At 42.2% G+C, this 21710-nt stretch overlaps 1 protein-coding gene across 1 annotated transcript in view; it reads left to right on the forward strand.

The window, feature by feature from the left end:
• Nucleotides 1–437: 437 nt before the first annotated feature.
• Nucleotides 438–21710, forward strand: part of vps35l (VPS35 endosomal protein sorting factor like) — a 74980-nt gene continuing 53707 nt past the window's right edge. The window contains exons 1-8 of the mRNA XM_048609369.1: nucleotides 438–699; nucleotides 815–892; nucleotides 3340–3462; nucleotides 13013–13059; nucleotides 13183–13294; nucleotides 13993–14109; nucleotides 16248–16301; nucleotides 16385–16465. Coding sequence (XP_048465326.1) covers nucleotides 640–699; nucleotides 815–892; nucleotides 3340–3462; nucleotides 13013–13059; nucleotides 13183–13294; nucleotides 13993–14109; nucleotides 16248–16301; nucleotides 16385–16465 — 672 coding nt within the window. The 5' untranslated portion in view covers nucleotides 438–639. The remainder of the gene's footprint in view (nucleotides 700–814; nucleotides 893–3339; nucleotides 3463–13012; nucleotides 13060–13182; nucleotides 13295–13992; nucleotides 14110–16247; nucleotides 16302–16384; nucleotides 16466–21710) is intronic.

The raw sequence follows: 21710 nt of genomic DNA on the forward strand, positions 1-21710 counted from the left end.
GGACGACTCTGTGGAATAGGCTTCATGCAGATAAGGAAGATTGGGGAACAGGGATTAGAAGAATGGGATGTAGACAAGGAGAGAGGAAGACTGGAGAAAGAGGCGATCAAGCCTGCAGACACATCCCTTACCAAAGTTAGGCAACCCTAAATATAATAGTATTTTGTCAGTGTCTCTGCAGTGGCGAATACTGCAGTATTTGTATATTGCTATTACTTTATATTCTTAATTCTAAGCCTCACTAACCCCTTATGATCAAATGATTGAATTATGTGCAAATATTGTTGGTCTTTGATGTTATTTTTCAAGCTAATAGTTTTGTGTTTTACATTAAAGTGAAAATTTATTTGCCTTGAGTTAATTCAGTTATGTGGAGGTGGCTATATTAAAATGTAATACATTCCTTTCTAAAACGTAAGTATGCTGGAATGTCTATGCTCTTTATTGTATTTTAAATACTTCCAAGCCACAATCTTGTGTAAGACTAAATTGTCAGACAAGTTTGGAGGTATATGCTGAGGTTTTTCAAATAATTTGGTTTGAATGTCTATGTAAGATGAAGGTGAATACATCCTTAAAGTGTGATATGCAATTTTTTTTAAAAGTGGGATCTCTGAGACTCTCCCTCGGTTGACCTCTATGATAAGAGGGATTGGTGATCCATTGGTTGCTGTCTATGCTAGAGCATATCTTTGCAAGGTAAGTTGCAATATTCTTTTCAACCTCTCAGATTTTGTCACCTGGCATTTTCTTGTTAATTGAGACATGCTTCATCTTTTTCATAAATTACATGTTATCGTTTTTTTTCCAACAGGTTGGAATGGAAGTGGCACCACATTTGAAAGACAACTTGAATAAGAATTTTTTTGATTTCCTCTCCACATTTAAACAAGTATGAAATCAGTATAGGAAATTATTCTATTTTTGCACTTCCCCTGAGCTCTGTACAAATTGCATTACAGCCACAGATCTTTAAAACTTCTTGCCAGCATCAATCATAGATATTTCAGTCAGAATGAACCATTTCACAGAATAACCTAGTTTACGTTCTTGGTGACTGCTAGTCAAAACCTAAAATTAAACCTTTCCCATTGCAGCCACTCAAATGAAGTGTACAACTTGGCGCAGTAACTTAACTAGTCATGTGTTAGAAACTTTGTGTCTGCCTGATTCTGTTGATTTTTTTTTTCATGTCTGTCATTTAGATTGAAAGCTAACTCTGTCCCCCTGTGTCTCCGTAATTACGCTCCTTGAGTTCTCCTAGTGGAGATGCTGCAGTTTTTTTTTTTTTTGCAGGCCAGTCCGATTAGGATAAAATAATTTAATGCTGTTTTTGTTATATGATTGAGCACAGGAAGCTATAATATCAAATAATATGTAAGTTGCGTTAGTGTAGACTGGTCCAATTATCCCCTCGCCCGTCTTTCCTGAGGCTTTGATATTCTCTGTGCTAAGTCACAGGAGATCTGTGTGTGTATTTTCTGACTAGAAATTGGTTTGAAAATGCCTTTAAAAGAAATGACACTGTATTGCTATGGGATGTTGAGTACAGTTTAAAACCCAAAGAGACCTGCTAACCTTAATATCCTTTACAATGTGCTAGATTTGATCTTACTTGTTCCTCATATATAGATTTGACCTGATTTTGACAGAAGTAAAATTGCTAGTTATTTTTGACTGTTTTAAACATATCATACATCAGCTTTGTTAAACTCTGCACTGCAGCCACAGTGCAGGAAGCACTTCAGAAGCAACCTTAGCTGAGGATTGCAAAGAGATTTCCTGGTAGCTACATTGTGGAATGGGGCACACATAGCTGTACTTACTAGCCACTTGGTGGCAGCAAATCTTCCTGATTAATTTTGGTGTCCAATATAGTCTGTTCTTTTACAATTAGTGGAGTTGCAAAATACTGTGGTGTTTTTGTAAATTTTGTATAATATTATTGAAAAGCACAGTTGGCACTGGCCAAAATTGAGAATCTAAAGAGACCAGTTTAAGGAGATAGTCTTTCTTCTACTGATTCTAGAACAGGCAACAATACATAAAAACAGATTGTCATTCAACCCCTTGAGTTTATTCTGACATTCTTAAGTTATGGGTGATCCATGCCTCAACCATATTCACCAAAGTTTGACTCCTATCCCTTGAGACTATTGTCTGAGACATTTCCATCAGTGACAATTCTAAAACTTTTTTTTTAAAACCGTGAACCAGTAGCACCTTAACACCTCATGACTCTGTCTAGTCGAGGAGCCTCCCTGCTTCCTCAATGCTACTTCCCCACCTCCTATATATCTCATCTACAAATTTCACAACAGTGCCCTCAGTTCCTTCGTCCAGGTTGTGAAAGTATGACATGAATAGCGGTGGTCGCAGCACTGAAAAAGACCCCTTTATCCCTGTTTTCTGCCTTCTGCCAGTCGGCCTATCCTTATCTATGCCAGTAACTTGCCAATAACACTGTGGGCTCTTATCTTACTTGGCAGCCTCCTGTTTGGCACCTTGTCAAAGGCCTTCTGGAATTCGAAGTAGATCATGACGACTGCCTTTCCTTTGTCTAACTTGCTTGTTATTTCGTCAGAGTTCCAGCAGATTTGTCAGGCATTTAAACTATATAAGGGATAACAGAGTGTGGAGCTGGAGGAACACAGGCTAGGCAGCATCAGGAGCAGGAAAACTGATGTTTCGGGTCCCGAATAAGCAGTTCCTACTATCTCTACACTATGTAAGAGTTATTGTCAATCTGCCTACTTGCTTGATTGATTTGTCCTTTTGGTAATTGTCTGTGTGCTTCACAATTCACTATGTATCTTTGGAACAATGCTGCAGTTCCAGATCCTTAGCTGAACTCCTCAAGATCCAATCAGTGGTGATCTCTCTAAACCTATCCGAGAAAAAGTTTTTATTTTATCCTTTTTCTGTCACCTTCCAATTGCACTGTCAATTACAGAACTTTGCAGTACTGTTATCAATGGTGTAAACTGCAACATCATTGGGATTTATAAAGTCTGGTCATCTGTGGGTGGTATTAGAGTTCATGTTGAACTGGTGGCTGGTATTGGCATCAAGGACTTGTGGGGCTGTAGTACAGATACCTGTCTTTATCTGTGAGGTGGAACAATTAATGTGGGCTGTCTGTCTTTACTGTACCTTCTCCTTTGTAAGGGGCCATCTTTGAAGAATTGTTGCTTGTTGCATTCTCTCTGATATGAATACTTGGGTGTTTTAGAAAAACCTGGGTGAATTGGTACACAGTTCAGATGTACTGTATAGTTTTGTTAATTAACAAAGTCAAACATTATAATTCATTGGTAACTATTATTTTATTCAATACAGATTCATGGCGAAACAGTTCAGAACCAGCTTGCTGTGCAGCGGGTAGAAATCCCCGTCTACCTTACGCTATATTCTCCTGCTATAGACTGGATTCTTCAATGCATTGCATACAGAGCACCAGAGGTTCACTTTAATTTTCTTGAAATTTGAATGTATTAAACGTTTTGCTGTTACGCTATGAAACAAAGTTTGTGCTTCACTCTGCAAACCTGGAATTCATTCTACGCAGAACTGTGCGGCGTCTTTCAACATTGCTATGCGTGCAGCTTCTTGTAGTACGTGATTCATGAGTAATGAGCTGGTTTTTATCCTGGTCAGGATAATGCTCTTAACCTTCTGCCAAACTCTCCAAAAAAAATCCGTTTTGTAGGTGCATTGACTGATTACAGTTTTCTAATATGTATTGTTTTAATATGATTGCATTAATTATTTTAGCAGCAGCATTTCTTTAAAAACTTAGTAGGCATAATAAAAACTTAGAACATAGAACAGTACAGCACAGTACAGGCCCTTCAGCCCACGATGTTTTGGAGACCTATTATCCTTCTCCAAGTTCAAACTAACCTGCATACCTTCATTTTACTATCATCCATGTGCCTATTCAAGAGTCGCTTAAATGTCCCTAATGTATGTGACTCTACTACCATGGTTGGCAGTGCATTCCATGCACCCACCAGTTAGCTAGGCTGTTAACTTCTTTTAAGTGAATAGAAAATCCATTTAGCAGCTTAGAATGATATGAATAAGGACCAAATGCACACTTCCTAATTTTCCATTAGAGGATTTCTGGAAATTGGTAACAGGATTTCACCTTTTCCACATTCTGCAAATCTTGATGAATAGGTTCAGCATCTTGCTGAAATTTCTGGCATTTCAATGTCATAGTGTTCAGGTTTAACGAATTTTACAGTCCCTTAAGTTTATGTTTGTAATACATTCTCATTTTTTGCCTGCCTCTTTCCCTGTCCCCACCGCAAAAAACAACACCTAGCTTCCAGTTATTTTCTGCCCCATTTGCACTCTGTTCCCCTCTTGTATGCTTTTCCGTGATTGGAAAGGCAACTATGTCATTCATTGTTCCAGTGCTATTTCAAAGATGATTGCTAGGTAATGTGCTATTGCAGCCCATTGTCACTTTGTTTTTTTTTAATTACTTTGCCACAGCTTTTTATAGAAATGGAGGATTACATTCCATTCAATTTATTGATTTGACTGTTTTCAGTACTAGGATAGTTCTCATGTTGGTGCCTGTAGTATCATATTGAATGAAATATGTGACGTTGGGCAAAAGTGCAAGCCCATTAAAACTAGTGGTGCGTATCTTAGTTCATTGTCAGATTACTATTTTGACGTTTTCTTATTTTGGTTTTTAAAAAAAAAAAAAAAAAATTGCTTCCCTTAAAAACATTTGGCTGTAGCAGTACATTCCATGTTTTTGTCACTTTGATAGGTTCCTCCTGGTCATCTTTTTATTAGCAATTTTCTTATTTATAAGATGTAGTCCATGGAATCTCCCAAATGTGGAAACATATCCTGTACGTCTACTCAGATCAACCTTAAAGAAATGTTGTCTACTAGATTCCATAAAAAGGTTCACAAATCTCTTCTGTTTTTTTTGTCAAACTATCCATCTATAAATAACTACTGTGCTTGAGTTCCTTTATTTATAGCATCGTATTATTAGTTTTACTAATTTGTTTAGAGACAAAAAAAACTGTAGGTGCTGAAATCCAAGGTAGACAAACAGGAGGCTGGAAGAACACAGCAAGTCAGGCAGCATCTGGAGGAAAGGAGAAGTCAACGTTTTGGGTATTACCCTTCTTCAGGACTGGATTTGGGGGGGGGGGGGGTTGGTAGCGGAATTGTAGTGATGAGTAGACACTGATAGTAGGTCTGGCTTGGTTGGTTGATGGGAGGGATGATCCATTTGGTAGCTGGAAGGGAGGGTTAGTAGGTGGAATGGAATGAAAGGAAGACAGGGGTTGGGTGGGAAGGTTGTTTGAAATTGGTGAACTCAAATGTTGAGTCCTCCGGTCTGTAGGGTGCCCAGGCGTAAGATAAGGTGTTGTTCCTCAAATTTGTATTCTGAGTCGCTGCTACACTGGAGGTGGCCAAGGACAGATATGTCGGAGGGGGAGTTGGGTGGGGGGGTGGTAGTTGAAATGGACGGTGACCAGGTGGTTAGGTTGACCGTTATGGACCAGGTGAAGATGCTTGGCAAAACAGTCACCTAGTCTACATCTAGTCTTCATCTCTTAATCGTAACAGATGCAACACCTGCCTGCCTACACACCACCTCCCTACACGCTACCTCCCTCACCTCCAGGGCCCTAAACAGACCTTTCAGGTGAGACAGAACTTCATCTGCATCTCCTCCAACCTAGTCTACTGCATCTGGTGCTCCCGATTGTGCTCTTCTCTATATGGGTGAGACCAGACATAGAATTGATTTTGCTGAGCATCTTCGCCTGGCCCATAATGGCCAACCTAACTTCCTGGTCGTCACCCATTTCGACTCTCTCCCACTCCCCTCACACTCCACCTCCGACATGTCCATCCTCGGCCTCCTCCAGTGTCGCAACGATTCACAACACAAATTTGAGGAACAACACCTTTTTCGTCTGCCTGGCCACCGTACAGCTTGGAGAACTCAACATTTGAGTTCACCAATTTCAAATAACCTTCCCACCCATCCCCTGTTTCCAGCCCCACCTCCTCCCTTCCTTCCTTCCTTTCCACCTACTGACCCTCTCTCTTCCAGCTACCAACTGGGTTCATCCTTCCATCAACTAACCAGGTCGTGCCTACTACCAGTGTCCACCTATCACCACCATTCTGCTGCTCCACCCACCCCCATATCCAGCCCTGAAGAAGGGTAATACCGGAAATGTTGACGTCACCTTTCCTCTGGCTTGCTGTATTCTTCCAGCCTCCTGTTTGTTTACTTTACTAATTTGTCGATCTGTATGTTTAGATCCTTTTGCTGCTATAACCTATTTAGACTCTTATTAATGAAGCAAAAAAAATACCACTTTACCCTGATGTATGCACACTCGAATGTATTGAAATTCATTTTTCAATTATGCGCTCATTCTACAATTCATTAGTTCAGCTTTATATGTAAAGTGATATTAAAGAACTGCATATTGCTGGAGGTCTGAGGGAAAAAACTGGAATTGCTGGAGAAACTCAGCAGGACGGGTAGCATCTGTGGGAAGAAAACAGAGTTAAAATTTCCAATTCAGTGACTCCTTTTTTTTTAGGTTCTGTTTTTCAAGCTATCTCTCTAGAAACGAACTACTGTGCATTGTCTACGTTTCCCAGTTTGGTCCATACGTTTTGAAATTGTAATTCCTGAGCCAAAATTATTGATTGTAAAATGTGAATGGCTGTGGTCCCAGTTCTATGATTATTTTGGAATCACAACCTTCTATCTTCTAGCTGTCAGAGTAAATACTTTTTTAACTTTGATTCTCTTCTGTACCAAGCTAGGTACAGATATTGCTGACTCCACATGCTTTGACCTGAGTATTAAATTCACTGTGATCCCTTTATCAAAGACTTTTGAAAATCCAAATGTGTTAAGCTTGCATTACCTTTGTCTACCTTCTTTTTTTTTTTTTGAAAGACTTTAAAAGGTTCAAGCATGACTTTCCTTTTTGAAATCAGTGTTGGCTATTCGTTTTTAATATATTTTAAGTTTTGACTTGCTTTTCTACTTTATGTAAAGATTTTGTCATCGTTGCTAACACTGTTTTTAGGTTTGGTAATACAACATAGACATGTTGGGCAGAAGGGCCTGTTTCTATGCTGACCAACAAACACTGAACTACACTAGTCCCACTTGCTTGCACGTAGTCCATGGCCTGCTAGACCCTGGCATTTTAAGTGCTTGTCCAGATGCTGCTTAAATGCTGAGACTATCTGCCTCCACCATCCCCTCGGGCAGCACGTTTTGATATTTCTGCGACCTTCTGGGTGAAAAATGTTTCCTCAAGTCGCCCATAAACCTGATACTTGTTACCTTTTAAACTTTTGCCCTCTGGTCTGAGACATTCGTGCCAAGGGGAAAAGATTCTCATGATCTACTGTCTGTACCGCTGTTTTGTGTACCTCAAACAGATCCCTTCAGCCTCCTCTGCTCCAGGGAAAACAAACCCAGCCTATCCAGTCTCTTTTCATAGCTGAGACTTTCCATCCCATCCCAGGCAACATCCTGGTGAATCTCCTCTGCAGCCTGTCTGGTGCATTACATCCTTCTGATAGAATGGTGTCCCGAGCTGCTCAAAGTATCCCATCTGTGGCCTGACAAATGTTTGTTTTAGAAAGTTGTAACAAGATTTCCTTTGGCCTGGCTAATGAAGGCAAGCATCCCAATGCCACTTTCGTCATCCTGTCTGCATGTGCTGACACCTTCTAGGATCTAGGACTTGTACACCAAGGTCTCTTTGTTCCTTAGTAGTCCCTTGGGACTTGCCATTCATTTGTGTATACCGTTCCCTTATTAGACCTCCTAAGATGTATTGTTTCACACTTTTTTTTCATTCATTCACTGGCTGTGGGTATCACTGACCAGGCTAGTATTTATTACTCAATTTCTGTTGGGCAATTAGGGATAAGTCAAGCACATTGCTGTATCTCTGGAGTCACTATAGGTCAGATGAAGTAAGTATGGTAGTTTCCTTCCCTAACTTAGATTAGTGAATCAGATTAGCCTTTTTCTGAAAATCAACAGCGGTTTCATAGTCATCATTAGACTCCTGATTCCAGATATTTCATTCAAATTCCACTATCTGCCATTACAAGATTCAAATGCAGGTTCCTGACACGTTACCAGGATCTCTGGATTAATAGTCTAGCGGTAATACCACTAGGTCGTCATCTCCCCAAATATGATTTATCCTTAAACGCCCTTATCAGGATTAAATTCCATGTGCTATTGCTCTGCCCAATTTACCAGCTGACCAATATCAGACTGCAGCCTGAGACCATCCACCTCTTTATGAACAACAGCACCAATTTTTGCATCAACTGCAAACTTAGTAATTATATTTTCTATATTCACATCCAAGTCATTTAATGTATATAATAGCAGGGTCCCAGCATGGATCCCTGTGGTACACTGCTGGTCACAGGCTTCCAATCACAAAAACAACCCTCCACAATCATTCTTTGCCTCCTATTTGAGGAGGGTTATGGAGGGTTTAAACTAGTGTAGCAGGGAATGATGAACCAGAGGAGTAGGGCAGTAGATGCAGAAATTGAGAAAGAGGTAGAAACCAAGGCAAACATGATGAAGAACAAGAATAGGCAGAGCAATGCTACTGAAAAGAGCAGGCGAGGTGGTCTGAAATGTATGTTTCAATGCGAGAAGTATAATGGGCAAGGTAGATGAACTTAGAGCATTAGTTAGTACTTGGAACTAGACATTATCGCGATTACAGGGATTTGGCTGAAAGACAGGACAGGACTGGCAGCTGAATGTCCCACGATTTAGATGCTTCAGGTGTGATAAAAGGGGTGGGGGAGTTGCATTACCGGTAAAGGAGTATTTCTCAGCTGTACTGAGGGAGGATACATCAGAGGACAAATGCAGCAAGGCAGTATGGGTAGAAGCCAGGAATAGGAAAGGTGAAATCACAATGCTGGGGTATACTACAGGTCTCCCAAAAGCCAGCAGGAGATAGAGGAGCGAATATGTAGACAGATTTTGGAAAGATGTAAAAACAGTGGGGTTGTTGTGGTGGGTGACTTTACCTTCCCCTATATTTACTGGGACTTACTTCGTGCTAGGGGCTTGGATAGGACAGAATTTATGAGGACCATTCAGGAAGGTTTCTTGACACAGTACGCAGGGAATGAATTATCCTGGGCCTGGTTTTGGGAAATAAGCCTGGCCAGGTGAATGAAGTTTCAGTGGGGGAGCATTTTGGGAGTAGTGACCATGATACCGTGAGTTTTAAGATATTCACAGATAGGGATAACAGCAGCCCTCAAGTGAAGGTGTTTATCTGATACAGAAGGTAAAGTTGCACGGGGTCAGAGGTGAGCTTGCAAGATGGATAAAAAACTGGCTTGGTCATAGAAGACAGGGTAGCAGTGGAAGGGTGTGTTTCTGAATGGAGGGCTGTGACTAGTGGTGTTCCTCGGAGATCAGTGTTGGGACCTTTGCTGTTTGTAATATATATAAATGATTTGGAGGAGAATGTAACTGGTCTGATTTGGTAAGTTTGCCGATGACACAAAGGTTGGTGGAATTGCGGATCGCGACGAGGATTGGCTGGATATAGATCGGTTGGTGTCTTGGGCATAGAGATAGCCAATGGAGTTTAATCCAGAAAAATGTGAAGTAATGCATTTTGGAAAGTCTAAGCCAGATTGAAAATAAACAGTAAATGGCCTTAAGAGTACTGATAGGCAGAAGGATCTGGGCGTACAGGTCGCTGAAAGTGGCAACGCAGGTGGAGAATGTAGTCAACAAGGCGTACGGCATGCTTGCCTTCATCGGCCGGGACGTTGAGTTTAAAAATTGGCAGGTGATGTTGCAGCTTAGTTAGGCCACATTTGGAATATTGTGTTCAATTCTGGTCGTCACACTACCAGAAGGATGTGGTGGCTTTAGAGAGGGTACAGAAAAGATTTACCAGGATGTTGCCTGGTATGGAGGGCATTAGCTATGAGGAGAGGTTGGAGAAACTCGGGTTGTTCTCACTGGAACGACGGAGGTTAAGGAGCAACCTGGACAGAGGTCTTATAAGATAATGAAGGGCATGGACAGAGTGGGCAGTCAGAAGCTTTTTCCCAGGGTGGAAGAGTCAGTTACCAGGGGCCATGGATTTAAGGTGCGAGGGGCAAGGTTTAAAGATGGTGTATGCGGCAAGTTTTTTTTTAACACAGAGGGTGATAGGTGCCTGGAACTCACTGCCGGGGGAGGTGGTGGAAGCAGATACTACAGTGACTTTTAAAGGGCGTCATGACAAATATGAGTAGGATGGGAATAGAGGGATACGGTCCCCGGAAGGGTAGGGTGTTTTAATGGTGATGGGCAGCATGTCGGTGCAGGCTTGGAGGGCCGAAGGGCTTGTTCCTTTGCTGAAACTTTCTTTTCTTTGTTCTAAATTGGATTTGTTTACACTGGAACACAGGAGTTTGAGGGGTGATCTGATTGCCGTAGAAATTTTATAAGATTGTCAAGAATAGAGTGGAAAGTATGAGGCTTTTTTCCAGGGTGGAGGGGTCAGTTATTAGGGGACACAAGTTCAAGGTGTGGGGAGTTGGAGAGATGTGCGAGGTAAGCTTTCTCCTTTGCACAAAGGACGGTGAGTACCTGGAATGCGCTGCCAGAAGAGGTAGTGGAAGCAGACACAGCAGCAGTCAAGAAGGAATTTGACAAATACATGAAAAGACAGGAAATAGAGGGATAAGGATCCTGTAAATGAAGACAGGCTTAGTGTTTTAGTTTTAGTTTTAGTACAGAAGGGCAAAATGTGTCAGCACTGGTTGGAGGGCCGAAGGGCCTGTTCCTGTGCTGTCTTGTTCTTGGTTCTTATTTGCACACCAGTTTTGGATCCAGTTTGCCATCTTGCCTTGGATCTCATGAGCTCTTACCTTTTTGGACCAGCCTTCCATGAGGGACCTTGTCAAAAACTTTACTGAAGTTCACATAAACCACATCATCTGTACTGCCCTCATTAATATATTTAGCCACGTTCTCAAAAAACTCAGTTAAATTAGTCAGACAGGATCTCCCCATAACAAATCCTTGCTGACTATCCCCAATTAATCCCTGCCTTTCCAAGAGTTGATTTAATCCTGTCCTTCAGAGTCTGTTGCAATAATTTCCCTACTACTGACATCAGACTAACTGGTCTGTAATTACCTGGCCCATCCCTGCTGCCTGCCTTGAACAAAGGAACCACATTAGCAATTCTCTAGTCATCTGGCACTTCAGCTGTGGCCAGCGACATACTAAGTATCTCTGCCAGGGCCCCAGCAATCTCCTTCCTTGCCCCCATAGCAGCCTGGAATGCATTTTTTTCGGGCCCTGGAGACTAAATGTACCTTTATGCATTCTAAAACATATAACATCTCCACCTTATTAGTATTAACATGTTCCAGAACCTCGCCTTCCCAAATTGAAATCACCAGCTACAATGTCTTTCTCTGTGAATACAGCTGAGAAGTATTCATTTAAGACCTCGCGCACATCCACTGGCTCCACACACTGCCCCTTTGTCTCTATGGTATTTAACAGGTCCCATCCTTTCTGTCTTGCTCTTAACATTGTTACACAAGGCCTTTTCAGTTTTCCTTGATCTCAATATCTGTAGTTACCTGAACATGTTCTCTTATCTTAATTATATGCTTTGATCAGGTGTACAGTGTGCACAGATTATGCTTTGTGATGTTAGAACATAGAACATTACAGCGCAGTACAGGCCCTTCGGCCCTCGATGGTTTCACAGGTCGGCGCAACAATCTGAAGCCCATCTAACCTAAACTACTCCATTATCATCCATATGTTTATCCAATGACCATTTAAATGCCCTTAAAGTTGGCGAGTCTACTATTTTTGCAGGCAGGGCATTCCACGCCCTTACTACTCTCTGAGTAAAGAACCTACCTCTGACATCTGTCCTATATCTATCACCCCTCAATTTAAAGCTATGTCCCCTCGTGCTAGCCATCACCATCTGAGGAAAAAGGCTCCCACTGTCCACCCTATCTAATCCTCTGATCATCTTGTATGTCTCTATCAAGTCACCTCTTAACCTTCTTCTTCTCTCTAACAAAAACAGCCTCAAGACCCTCAGCCTTTCCTCATAAGACCTTCCCTCCATACCAGGCAACATCCTGTTAAATCTCCTCTGCACCCTTTCCAATGCTTCCACATCCTTCCTATAATGCGGTGACCAGAACTGTACGCAATACTCCAAGTGCCGCCGCACCAGAGTTTTGTACAGCTGCAACATGACCTCATGGCTCCGAAACTCAATCCCTCTACCAATAAAACCTAACATACTGTACACCTTCTTAACAACGCTATCAACCTGGGTGGCAACTTTCAGTGATCTATGCACATGGACACCGAGATCTCTCTGCTCATCCACACTACCAAGAATCTTACCATTAGCCCAGTACTCTGTATTCCTGTTACTCCTTCCAAAGTGAATCATCTCACACTTTTCTGCATTAAACTCCATTTGCCACCTCTCAGCCCACCTCTGCAGCTTATCTATGTCCCTCTGTAAGCTGCAACATCCTTCCGCACTATCCACGACTCCACCGACTTTGGTGTCATCCGCAAATTTACTAACCCATCCTTCTACGCACTCATCCAGGTCATTTATAAAAATGACAAACAGCAGTGGCCCCAAAACAGACCCTTGAGGTACACCACTAGTAACTGAGATCCTTGAGGTACACCACTAGTAACTGAAATACTAGTGTTGAAATACAAAACGTAAAAAGCTGGTAAATTGTTTAAAAAAACAGCTTGCGTGCCACAAACTTTTAAAATTGGCTAGTTTTCCAAAGTTGTCCAACATTTAACTGATTCAATGTGGTACTGAAATAGAAACATTAAAAATAGGAATTAAATGAATTAGTCACACGCCCTACTTTATGCACAAACGAACTGCTTATAAACTGTACTTGTTATGGCTGTTTACAGACTTTACTTACAGAAATGATGGACAGGTGCAAGACTCTTGGAAACAAGTAAGTGATATAAAATTATTTACACCCCCACTTCATGACATAATGTGCAAAATACTCCTACGCACCACCCTGTGTGTACTTCCTGATATGTGTTTTGGTCTTTTGTCCCTCAATTTCTAATAGTGCTTTGCTGTTGAACTCCGTAATGTCAGCATTTAGACCGGAATTCATTGCAGCAAGATCTATGGATTTCATTGGCATGATAAAGGACTGTGAAGAGTCTGGTTTTCCCAAGGTAGGTCAATGCGCAACATCAAAAAGCAGTGGTCCATTCTGTGATGTGCGTTTATGCTCTAGATCCATGTTGCAGACAGCAAATATAGACAGGGTCTATCTGTTCCATGACACAGTTTGAGCTGTGGCAGCAAGTATTTCCAATTATTTTTTGTATCCCTTGAACAATATCGCGAAGGCAGATTAAATTGTTACTAATCTCATCGTTTCTGTCTACTGGTCAAGCCTCCTGTCTACCAGTTAGTCACTGAACATTTTTTGTCTGCAACCATTTGAAACGTTTTTCAGATGTGCAATGAGATGATGCCTAATTGAAAGTTTTTTTTCTTTTTTGTTTTGTTTGTATGTAGTAATAATAATCCATGGTGGGTTTGGGGCATTAATCTCAATTTGAAAGGACCATATCCCAATTTTGGATAGATGGTTAATTCTAAATGGTTGCCTCACTAAAGCATCACTGTTAGTGGAATCTTGCTATGTCTTGCTGAATCTTCTCATCTTACGTTAGTGATTACTCTTCAAAAGGATTTCATCTATTGCGAAGTGCTTTAAGACTTGAGATTTTGAGATGCACTATATAATTGCATCTATCTTTTATGCGCTTTATAGTCTTTTTAGTTTCGTGTTGCGCTGGTGCGACATTGTGCTTTATGGCAGTTTACTGTGATCTTACTGCTTTCTGATTTATCTACACTGCAGCATCTTCTTTTCCAATCCTTGGGGTTAAACTTGGCTTTGGCTGATCCCCCTGAGAATGACAGACTGCAAATTCTTAATGAAGCTTGGAAGGTTATTACCAAACTTAAGAGTCCACAGGTCAGTGGTGCATTCCATCCTTCTTTAGGTAATAAATCCCATATCTGACAACTCTTAATTAAATCTTATGAACATGTTGAAAATATGAGTTCTTCAGGAGTATTTGATATTTTATCAGAGTTAATTTTGAATTTGTTTGTGTACAGTATGTTTATATATAGGTGGCATGTATTTTTTTTGTAGAATGTGATAGGTAAAGTATAATGCTGCTTTTAAGAATAGTTTATATTCATTCTGCAGGGGGAGGGGGAGAGAAAAATCTTCAAAAGGCATATAAAGCAATAGCCATATGTAAAATATGTCTTTAAATGTGCAAGTACAAATAAATAGGACAACATTTGCTTGGTTTTGGGCAGGAGATTGTTGCTTCTTGGATTTCTTTTTAAACATCTTGGCTGTCCCTGAAAATTGGTTTCACGGGGTGATGTTAATAAAATCCTTTATCCTCAGTCATCCTGATGACCTATTTTTTATTTTTGAAGGACTCGTGAAGAGAAAGCTGTCTTTTTTTTGCTGTGCAGGGAATAAGTATCAAGTGAGAGATCTGGTGAGCTCACCACGGGGACCAATCCCTCCGTGACGCTCTGGTCCAGTCCTCATGCTTCCTTTCTTGCCCCCACCCCCACTGGGCTCTTCTAATGCAATCTCAGAAGGTGTGACACTTGCCATTCAACTCCTCCCTCCTCAGAGTCTAAAGGCCCAGGCACACTTTGCAGGTGAAGCAGTTTTGCTTGTTTCTCTGTCAATCTTACCTACTGCTTTTGACACTCTCCATTTGGTCTTTACATTAGTGTGACCAAAAGCAGTCTACATGACAGTGTTATGAAACACCACTGCTCTGTCTGTAGGAATGAACCTGACCTCCCAGTTGCTTACCATTTCATAAGCCATCTTGCGACAGGATTGCTGTTGGTCGTAACAGTTTTCCCCTAGGCTTGCTGCAATGTTCCAACAAAGCAGAATGCAAACTCATATTCCACTTGGGCATTTTACAGCCTTGACGTCTCAATGTTGAATTCAGTAACTTCAGAAACTGACTGTGTTTGCTGTTCATCTATTGTACACCCCACCCACCATCACCCCCTCTGTTTCTGTCTTCACGGATGCTGACAGACATGCTGAGCTTCTCCAGCATTGTGTCTGCTTCAGATCTGCAGGATTTGGCTTCCGTCATGGCATGCTGCTGCCTCCACCGCTTTGAACTAATGCATTTTTGACACGTTAGGATTATTTTTTTTAATTGGGGAAACCTGTTGTAAATACTTGTTCTCCCAGCATAGCCCTGTTATACGAATTTAGCCTAATCTTGTATTTCTCTGTAATAGAGGATGGAGACAATGTTTTTGCTTTCCAAGATCAATTTAATGCAAGGATTTGTCCGTTTATCATGCCAAGCACCACCTCTCTTTAAAAAATGAGCAATCCAGGCATATCTCTTCCAGTGTCTAATGGCACTAATCCACTGCTACATTGTATTTTAAGATATAGGAAGACTGTTCATCTAATGGTTTTGCACAGTGATGTGCCTTTGTGGTAAATCTAACAAGTATCTGATTTTGGCAGATTTGGATGATGTCAGGCCAGAAGAAAACGAAAGGCAGTGAAATTCATCTCTAGAAGAACAGAATTGGAAAACGGGCAAATTAATGTTAATCTTGGAAAGAATATTAATTAACCTACAGAATATGAACAGTCCTGATCTCCATAACATTAAACAAAAGTTAGAAGTAATATAGACATAAGAGCTATTTTGCACTCATTTTAGTAAATACAAGAGATTATACCTGTCAGAAAATAGATGACAGGTTAGGGGTTTTGTCCAGACAATAACTAATGGGTGACTTACTGGAGGTTTTCCAAATTGAGGTGTTTTGTGGCTAGATGTAAGGGGGGAGTGGAAAAGGGAGATGACCAGAATGAAGGGCATTAAATATGGGTTCACTAATAAATCTAATCAGGAATTCAGAAGAAACATCTTTTACCCAGAGAATGGGTAGCCATGCGCAAACCAAAATGAAAGCAAGTTCTGTGTTTGTTGAAGGTTACTGCGCTTATGAAGATTCTGTTTTTTTTTAAAAGACAAGAATGTAAACAACCTCTTGTAAACTTGGGTGAATTTAATATTCTGTTGGCTTTAGGATTATGTTAACTGTGCTGAGGTTTGGATAGAGTACACATGCAAGCATTTCACAGTAAGTACAATTTCATGCTTTTCAGATTCAAAACCATATCTACTTTTTGAAAAATACTAATTCTGTATTGTCTAACTTGCCAGAAACGGGAAGTTAATACTGTGTTATCGGATGTCATTAAGCATTTAACTCCAGATCGAGCTTTTGAAGATGCTTACCCACAGGTAATGTACCACAATTTTCAGAAAATGTAAAAGGTTAAAATCCTGCTGTTTTCTCCTCCTCCTTGATTTGTGTTATCATATTTTCTCATTATCCATGCACTTAAGTCTTGGTGGAACAAAGAAAAGAACAAAGAAAATTACAGCACAGGAACAGGCCCTTCGGCCCTCCAAGCCTGCACCAACATGCTGTCACAACTAAAACCCCCTACCCTTCCGGGGACCGTATCCCTCTCTTCTCATCCTATCCATGTATTTGTCAAGACACCATTTAAAAGTCACTGTAGTATCTGCTTCCACTACCTCCCCCAGCAGTGAGTTCCAGGCACCTATCACCCTCTGTGTTTTAAAAAAAAAACTTGCCACATACACCACCTTTAAACCTTGCCCCTCACACCTTAAATCCATGGCCCCTGGTAACTGACTCTTCCACCCTGGGAAAAAGCTTCTGACTGTCCACTCTGTCCATGCCCTTCATTATCTTATAAGACCTCTATCAAGTGGCCCCTTAACCTCCATCGTTCCAGTGAGGACAACCCAAGTTTCTCCAACCTCTCCTCATAGCTAATGCCCTCCATACCAGGCAACATCCTGGTAATTCTTTTCTGTACCCTCTAAAGCCACCACATCCTTCTGGTAGTGTGGCGACCAGGATTGAACACGCTATTCCAAATGCAGCCTAACTAAGATTCTATAAAGCTGCAACATTACCTGCCAATTTTTAAACTCAATGCTCCGGCTGATGAAGGCAAGCATGCCGTATGCCTTGCTGACTACCTTTTCCATCTGCATTGCCACTTTCAGTGACCTGTGTACTTGTACACCCAGATCTCTTTGCCTATCAGTACTCTTAAGGGTTCTGCCATTTACTGCATATTTTTCATCTGGATTAGACTTTCCAAAATGCATTACTTCACATTTTTTCCGGATTAAACTCCATCGGCTATCTCTCTGCCCAAGTCACCAACTGATCTATATCCTGCTGTATCCCTTGTTGGTCCTCATCACTATCTGCAATTCCACCAACCTTTGTGTCATCAGCAAACTTACCAATCAGACCAGTTACATTCTCCTCCAAACCATTTGTATATATTACAAACAGCAAAGGAACGCCACTAGTCACAGCCCTCCATTCAGAAACACACCCTTCCACTGCTACCCTCTGTCTTCTGTGACCGAGCCAGTTTTTTATCCATCTTGCAAGCTCATCTCTGACCCAATGCAACTTTACCTTCTGTATCAACCTGCCATGAGGGATCTTGTCAAAGGCCTTACTGAAGTCCATGCAGACAATATCCACTGCCCTACCCTCGTCTATCATCTTCGTCACTTCCTCAAAAAACTCAACTAAGTTAGTGAGAAATGACCTCCCCTTCACGAAACCATTTTGCCTCTTGCTAATACGCCCACTGATTTCCAGGTGTGAGTAAATCCTATTTCGGAGAGTCCTCTCCAATAATCTCCTCACCACTGACACAAGGCTCACCGGCCTGTAATTAGCTGGATTATCCCTGCCACCCTTCTTAAACAAAGGAACAACATTGGCTATTCTCCAGCTCTGGGACCTCCTCTGTAGCCAGTGAGGATACAGAGATTTCCCTCAAGACCCCAGCAATTTCCTCCCTTGCCTCTCTCGGTATTCTGGGGTATATCCCATCAGGCCCTGGGGACTTGTCTACCTTAATGTTTTTCAAGACTCTCAATATCTCCTCCCTTTTGATCTCAACATGACCCAAACTATCTACAGACCCTTCCCCAGACTCATCATCCACCAAGTCCTTCTCTATGGTGAATACTGACGCAAAGTACTCATTTAATACCTCTCCCATTTCCTCTATCTCCACTCACAAGTTCCCTTCCCTGTCCTTGAGTGGGCCTGTTGGCCAATGACTTTTCATATCCCCTTTTAGCCCTCCTGACTCCTTGCTTAAGTTTCTTTTGATTTTCCTTGTATTCCACCCTTGCTTCGTGTGTTCTCTGCCTTGATAAATGCTTCCTTTTTCTTTTTGATTCAGCTCACAATGTATCTCGTTAGCCAAGGTCCCCTAAACTTGCCATACTTATCCTTCATCCTTAAAGGAACGTGCCGGTCCTAAGCTCCCAGCAACTTACACTTGAAAGCCTCCCACATACCATATGTTGATTTGCCCTCAAACGTCTGCCTGCAATCTACATTCTTCAGTTCCTGCCTAATATTGTTGTAATTAGCCTTCCCCCAATTTAGCATCTTCACCTGACAGCTACACCAATCTTTTATCCATCAGTACCTTAAAGCTTACTGAATTACGATCACTGTTCCCGAGCTGCTCCCCTACTGAGATGTCAACTACCTGGCCAGGCTCATTCTCCAATACTAGGTCCAGAATGGCCCCTTTCCTAGTTGGACTGTCTACATACTGTTTCAAGAAGCCCTCCTGGATGCTCCTTACAAACTCTGCCCCATCCGAGCTCCAAGCACCAAATGAGTCCCAGTCAATATATGGGAAATTAAAATCACCCACGACAACAACCCTGTTACTTTTACATCTTGCCAAAATCTGCCTACATATGTGCTTCTATCTCCCGCTGGCTTTTGGGAGGCCTATAGTAAACACCAAACATTGTGATTGCACCCTTCCTGTTCATGAGCTCTACTTGTATTGCCTCGCTGTGTGAGCCATCCAAGGTGTCCTCCTGCAGTACAGCTGTGATATTCTCCTCACTAAGTAGTGCAACTCTCCCACCCCTTTTTATACCTCCCTCTATCCTGCCTGAAACATCTGTATCCTAGAATGTTAAGCTGCCAATCCTGTCCCTCCCTTAACCAAGTATCTGTAATAGCAACAACATCATAGTTCCAAGTACTAATCCAAGCTCTAAGTTCATCTGCCTTACCTGTTACACTTCTTGCATTGAAACAGATGCACTTCAGTCCACCAGACCCGCTTTGATCAGCAACCACACTCTACCTGTTCTTCCTCTGAGTCTTACTGGCCCTATTCTATAGTTCCCTTTTAGTCCATTCACCTCTGCATTGGTTCTCACCCCCCTGCCAAGCTAGTTTAAATCTTCCTGAGTGACACCAGCAAATCTCCCAGCCAGAATATCTGTGCCCCTCTAGTTTAGATGCAACCCGTCCTTCTTTTCCAGGGCAGGTGTGACCTGTACAAGATCCCAATGGTCCAGATATCTGAAACCCTCCCTCCTACACCGTCTGTTTAGCCACGTGTTGAGCTATACTACCCTTATATTTCTAACCTCACTGGCACGTGGCACAGGGAGTAATCCTGAGATTATAACCTTGGAGATCCTGCTTTTTAACTTTCTACCTAACTCCCCGAACTGCTGCTGCTGGACCTTGTCACTGATCCTACCCATGTCGTTAGTACCAACATGTACCACAACCTGTGGCTGTTCACCCTCTCCCTTCAGAATGCTTTCTGCCTGTTCAGAGACATCCTGGACCCTGGCACCAGAGAGGCAATACACCGTCCTGGAGTCGGTTTTACGTGCACAGAAGTGCCTGTCTGTATCCCTAACTATAGAGTCCCCTATAACTACAGCTCTAGTGCTCTTTGTCCTTCCCTTCTTAAGAACCGAGCCAGCCGTGGTGCCACCAGTCTGCCTGCTGCTGCTGCTGTAACCCCCTGATGGGTCATCTCCCCTCCCACACATCCCCCCCCAACAGTATCTAAAATGGTATACTTGTTAGAGAGGGGGACCACCACAAGGGATTCCTGCCCCTTCCTAGCTGTCACCCATCTATCTGCCTGCATCTTGGGTGTCACCACATCTCTAAAACTATCGTCTATGACGCTTTCCACCATCCTCATGCTCCTAAGTGCATCCAATTGCCGCTGCAGCCTATACACAGGGTCTGTAGGTGCACTTCCTGCAGATGTAGTCGTCCAAGACACTGGAAGTGTCGCGGATCTCCCATGTCTCATAAGTGCAGCACTTAACCCCACTGACTGACATTTCTATCCCCAGTTGAGCTGATTAGGAGAATTTATTAAACACTTACCCTTACTCATCGCTACGAATACCCGAAGTAGGTCTTCCCTCACTTACCTTCCCAGGATGCTCCCTGGATCTCTCCCTTTCCCTTTCCCTTTCCCTTTGCTTCTGGTCCTCACAGCGGTGTCTGTGGGCTTTTTTTTTTTGGTTAGAGGAGGAGGTAGGGAGGGCAACACTGAGGAAGTGTTTGGGGTTGAATTGTCACTTGACAACAGCCCCTCCGCAAGCCACCTTCTGGAAGCAGTAACTGCACTGATGCAGATCTTCCCCCATGTCAGCCAATCAGCGTCACCACTCTGCTGCCCTCTTCAAGCTCTTCCACAATGCTTGTTTTCCCTACATGTGTAGAATCACATATGGTCATGTAACAATTTCAGCTATAGTGGGTCTAGGCCCGAAACGTCAGCTTTCCTGCTCCTCTGATGCTGCATGGCCTGCTGTGTTCCTCCAGCTCTACACCTTGTTATCTAACAACTTCAGCTGTTGTTTTAATTGCTAAAATTTGGGGCGGTATGGTGGCTCAGTGTTAGCAGGTTAGCACTGCTGCCTCACAGCGCCAGGGACCTGGGTATGATTCCAGCCTTAGGCAACTGTGCAAGCTCCACACAGACATTCTGCCTGTGTCTGCGTGGGTATCCTTCAGATGCTCTGGTTTCCTCCCACAGTCAAAAGATGTTTCGGTTAGGTGGTTTGGCTGTGCTAAATTGCCCATAGTATCCGGGGATATGCAGGCTAGATGGATTACCAATGGGAAATGCAGGGTTACAGGGATAGGGTGGGGTGGAGGGTGGCATCGTTGGGTCTGGGTGGGATGCTCTTCAGAGTGTCGGTGTGGATTCAACTGGCCGAATGGTCTGTTTCCACACTGTAGGGAATCTGTGGTAGATGACCTCTGTAAGCTTGTGATTATATTTAGATTTAAAACTTGTACACTTTGTTCTTGAGGATATTCATGTCCTCAAATACCTTTCAGCTCGTAGGCTTTTATTCCAAGTGATGTTGACAAACAAAATGTCCCTTTCATCAAGAAATCTGCAGTAATGTAAACTTCAGTTCTGTAATGAGTGACAATTAGTAGTCCCCCACAGTTAGAAAGGAGAGAAAAGGAAACATGAGAAAAAAGGTGAAGATAAGGAGATGGACAGAAGTCTGTATAAGGTTAAAGAGGTCCAAAACAAAGGGAGAAGACTGAGAGAAACAGCATTAACGGGAATAAGTCATTAGTCAGTTGGTCAGTCCATGGTCTTGAGGG

This window comes from Rhincodon typus, chromosome 21 (assembly GCF_021869965.1).
Source record: "Rhincodon typus isolate 14 chromosome 21, sRhiTyp1.1, whole genome shotgun sequence".
In the NCBI taxonomy this organism is placed as follows: Eukaryota; Metazoa; Chordata; class Chondrichthyes; order Orectolobiformes; family Rhincodontidae; genus Rhincodon; species Rhincodon typus.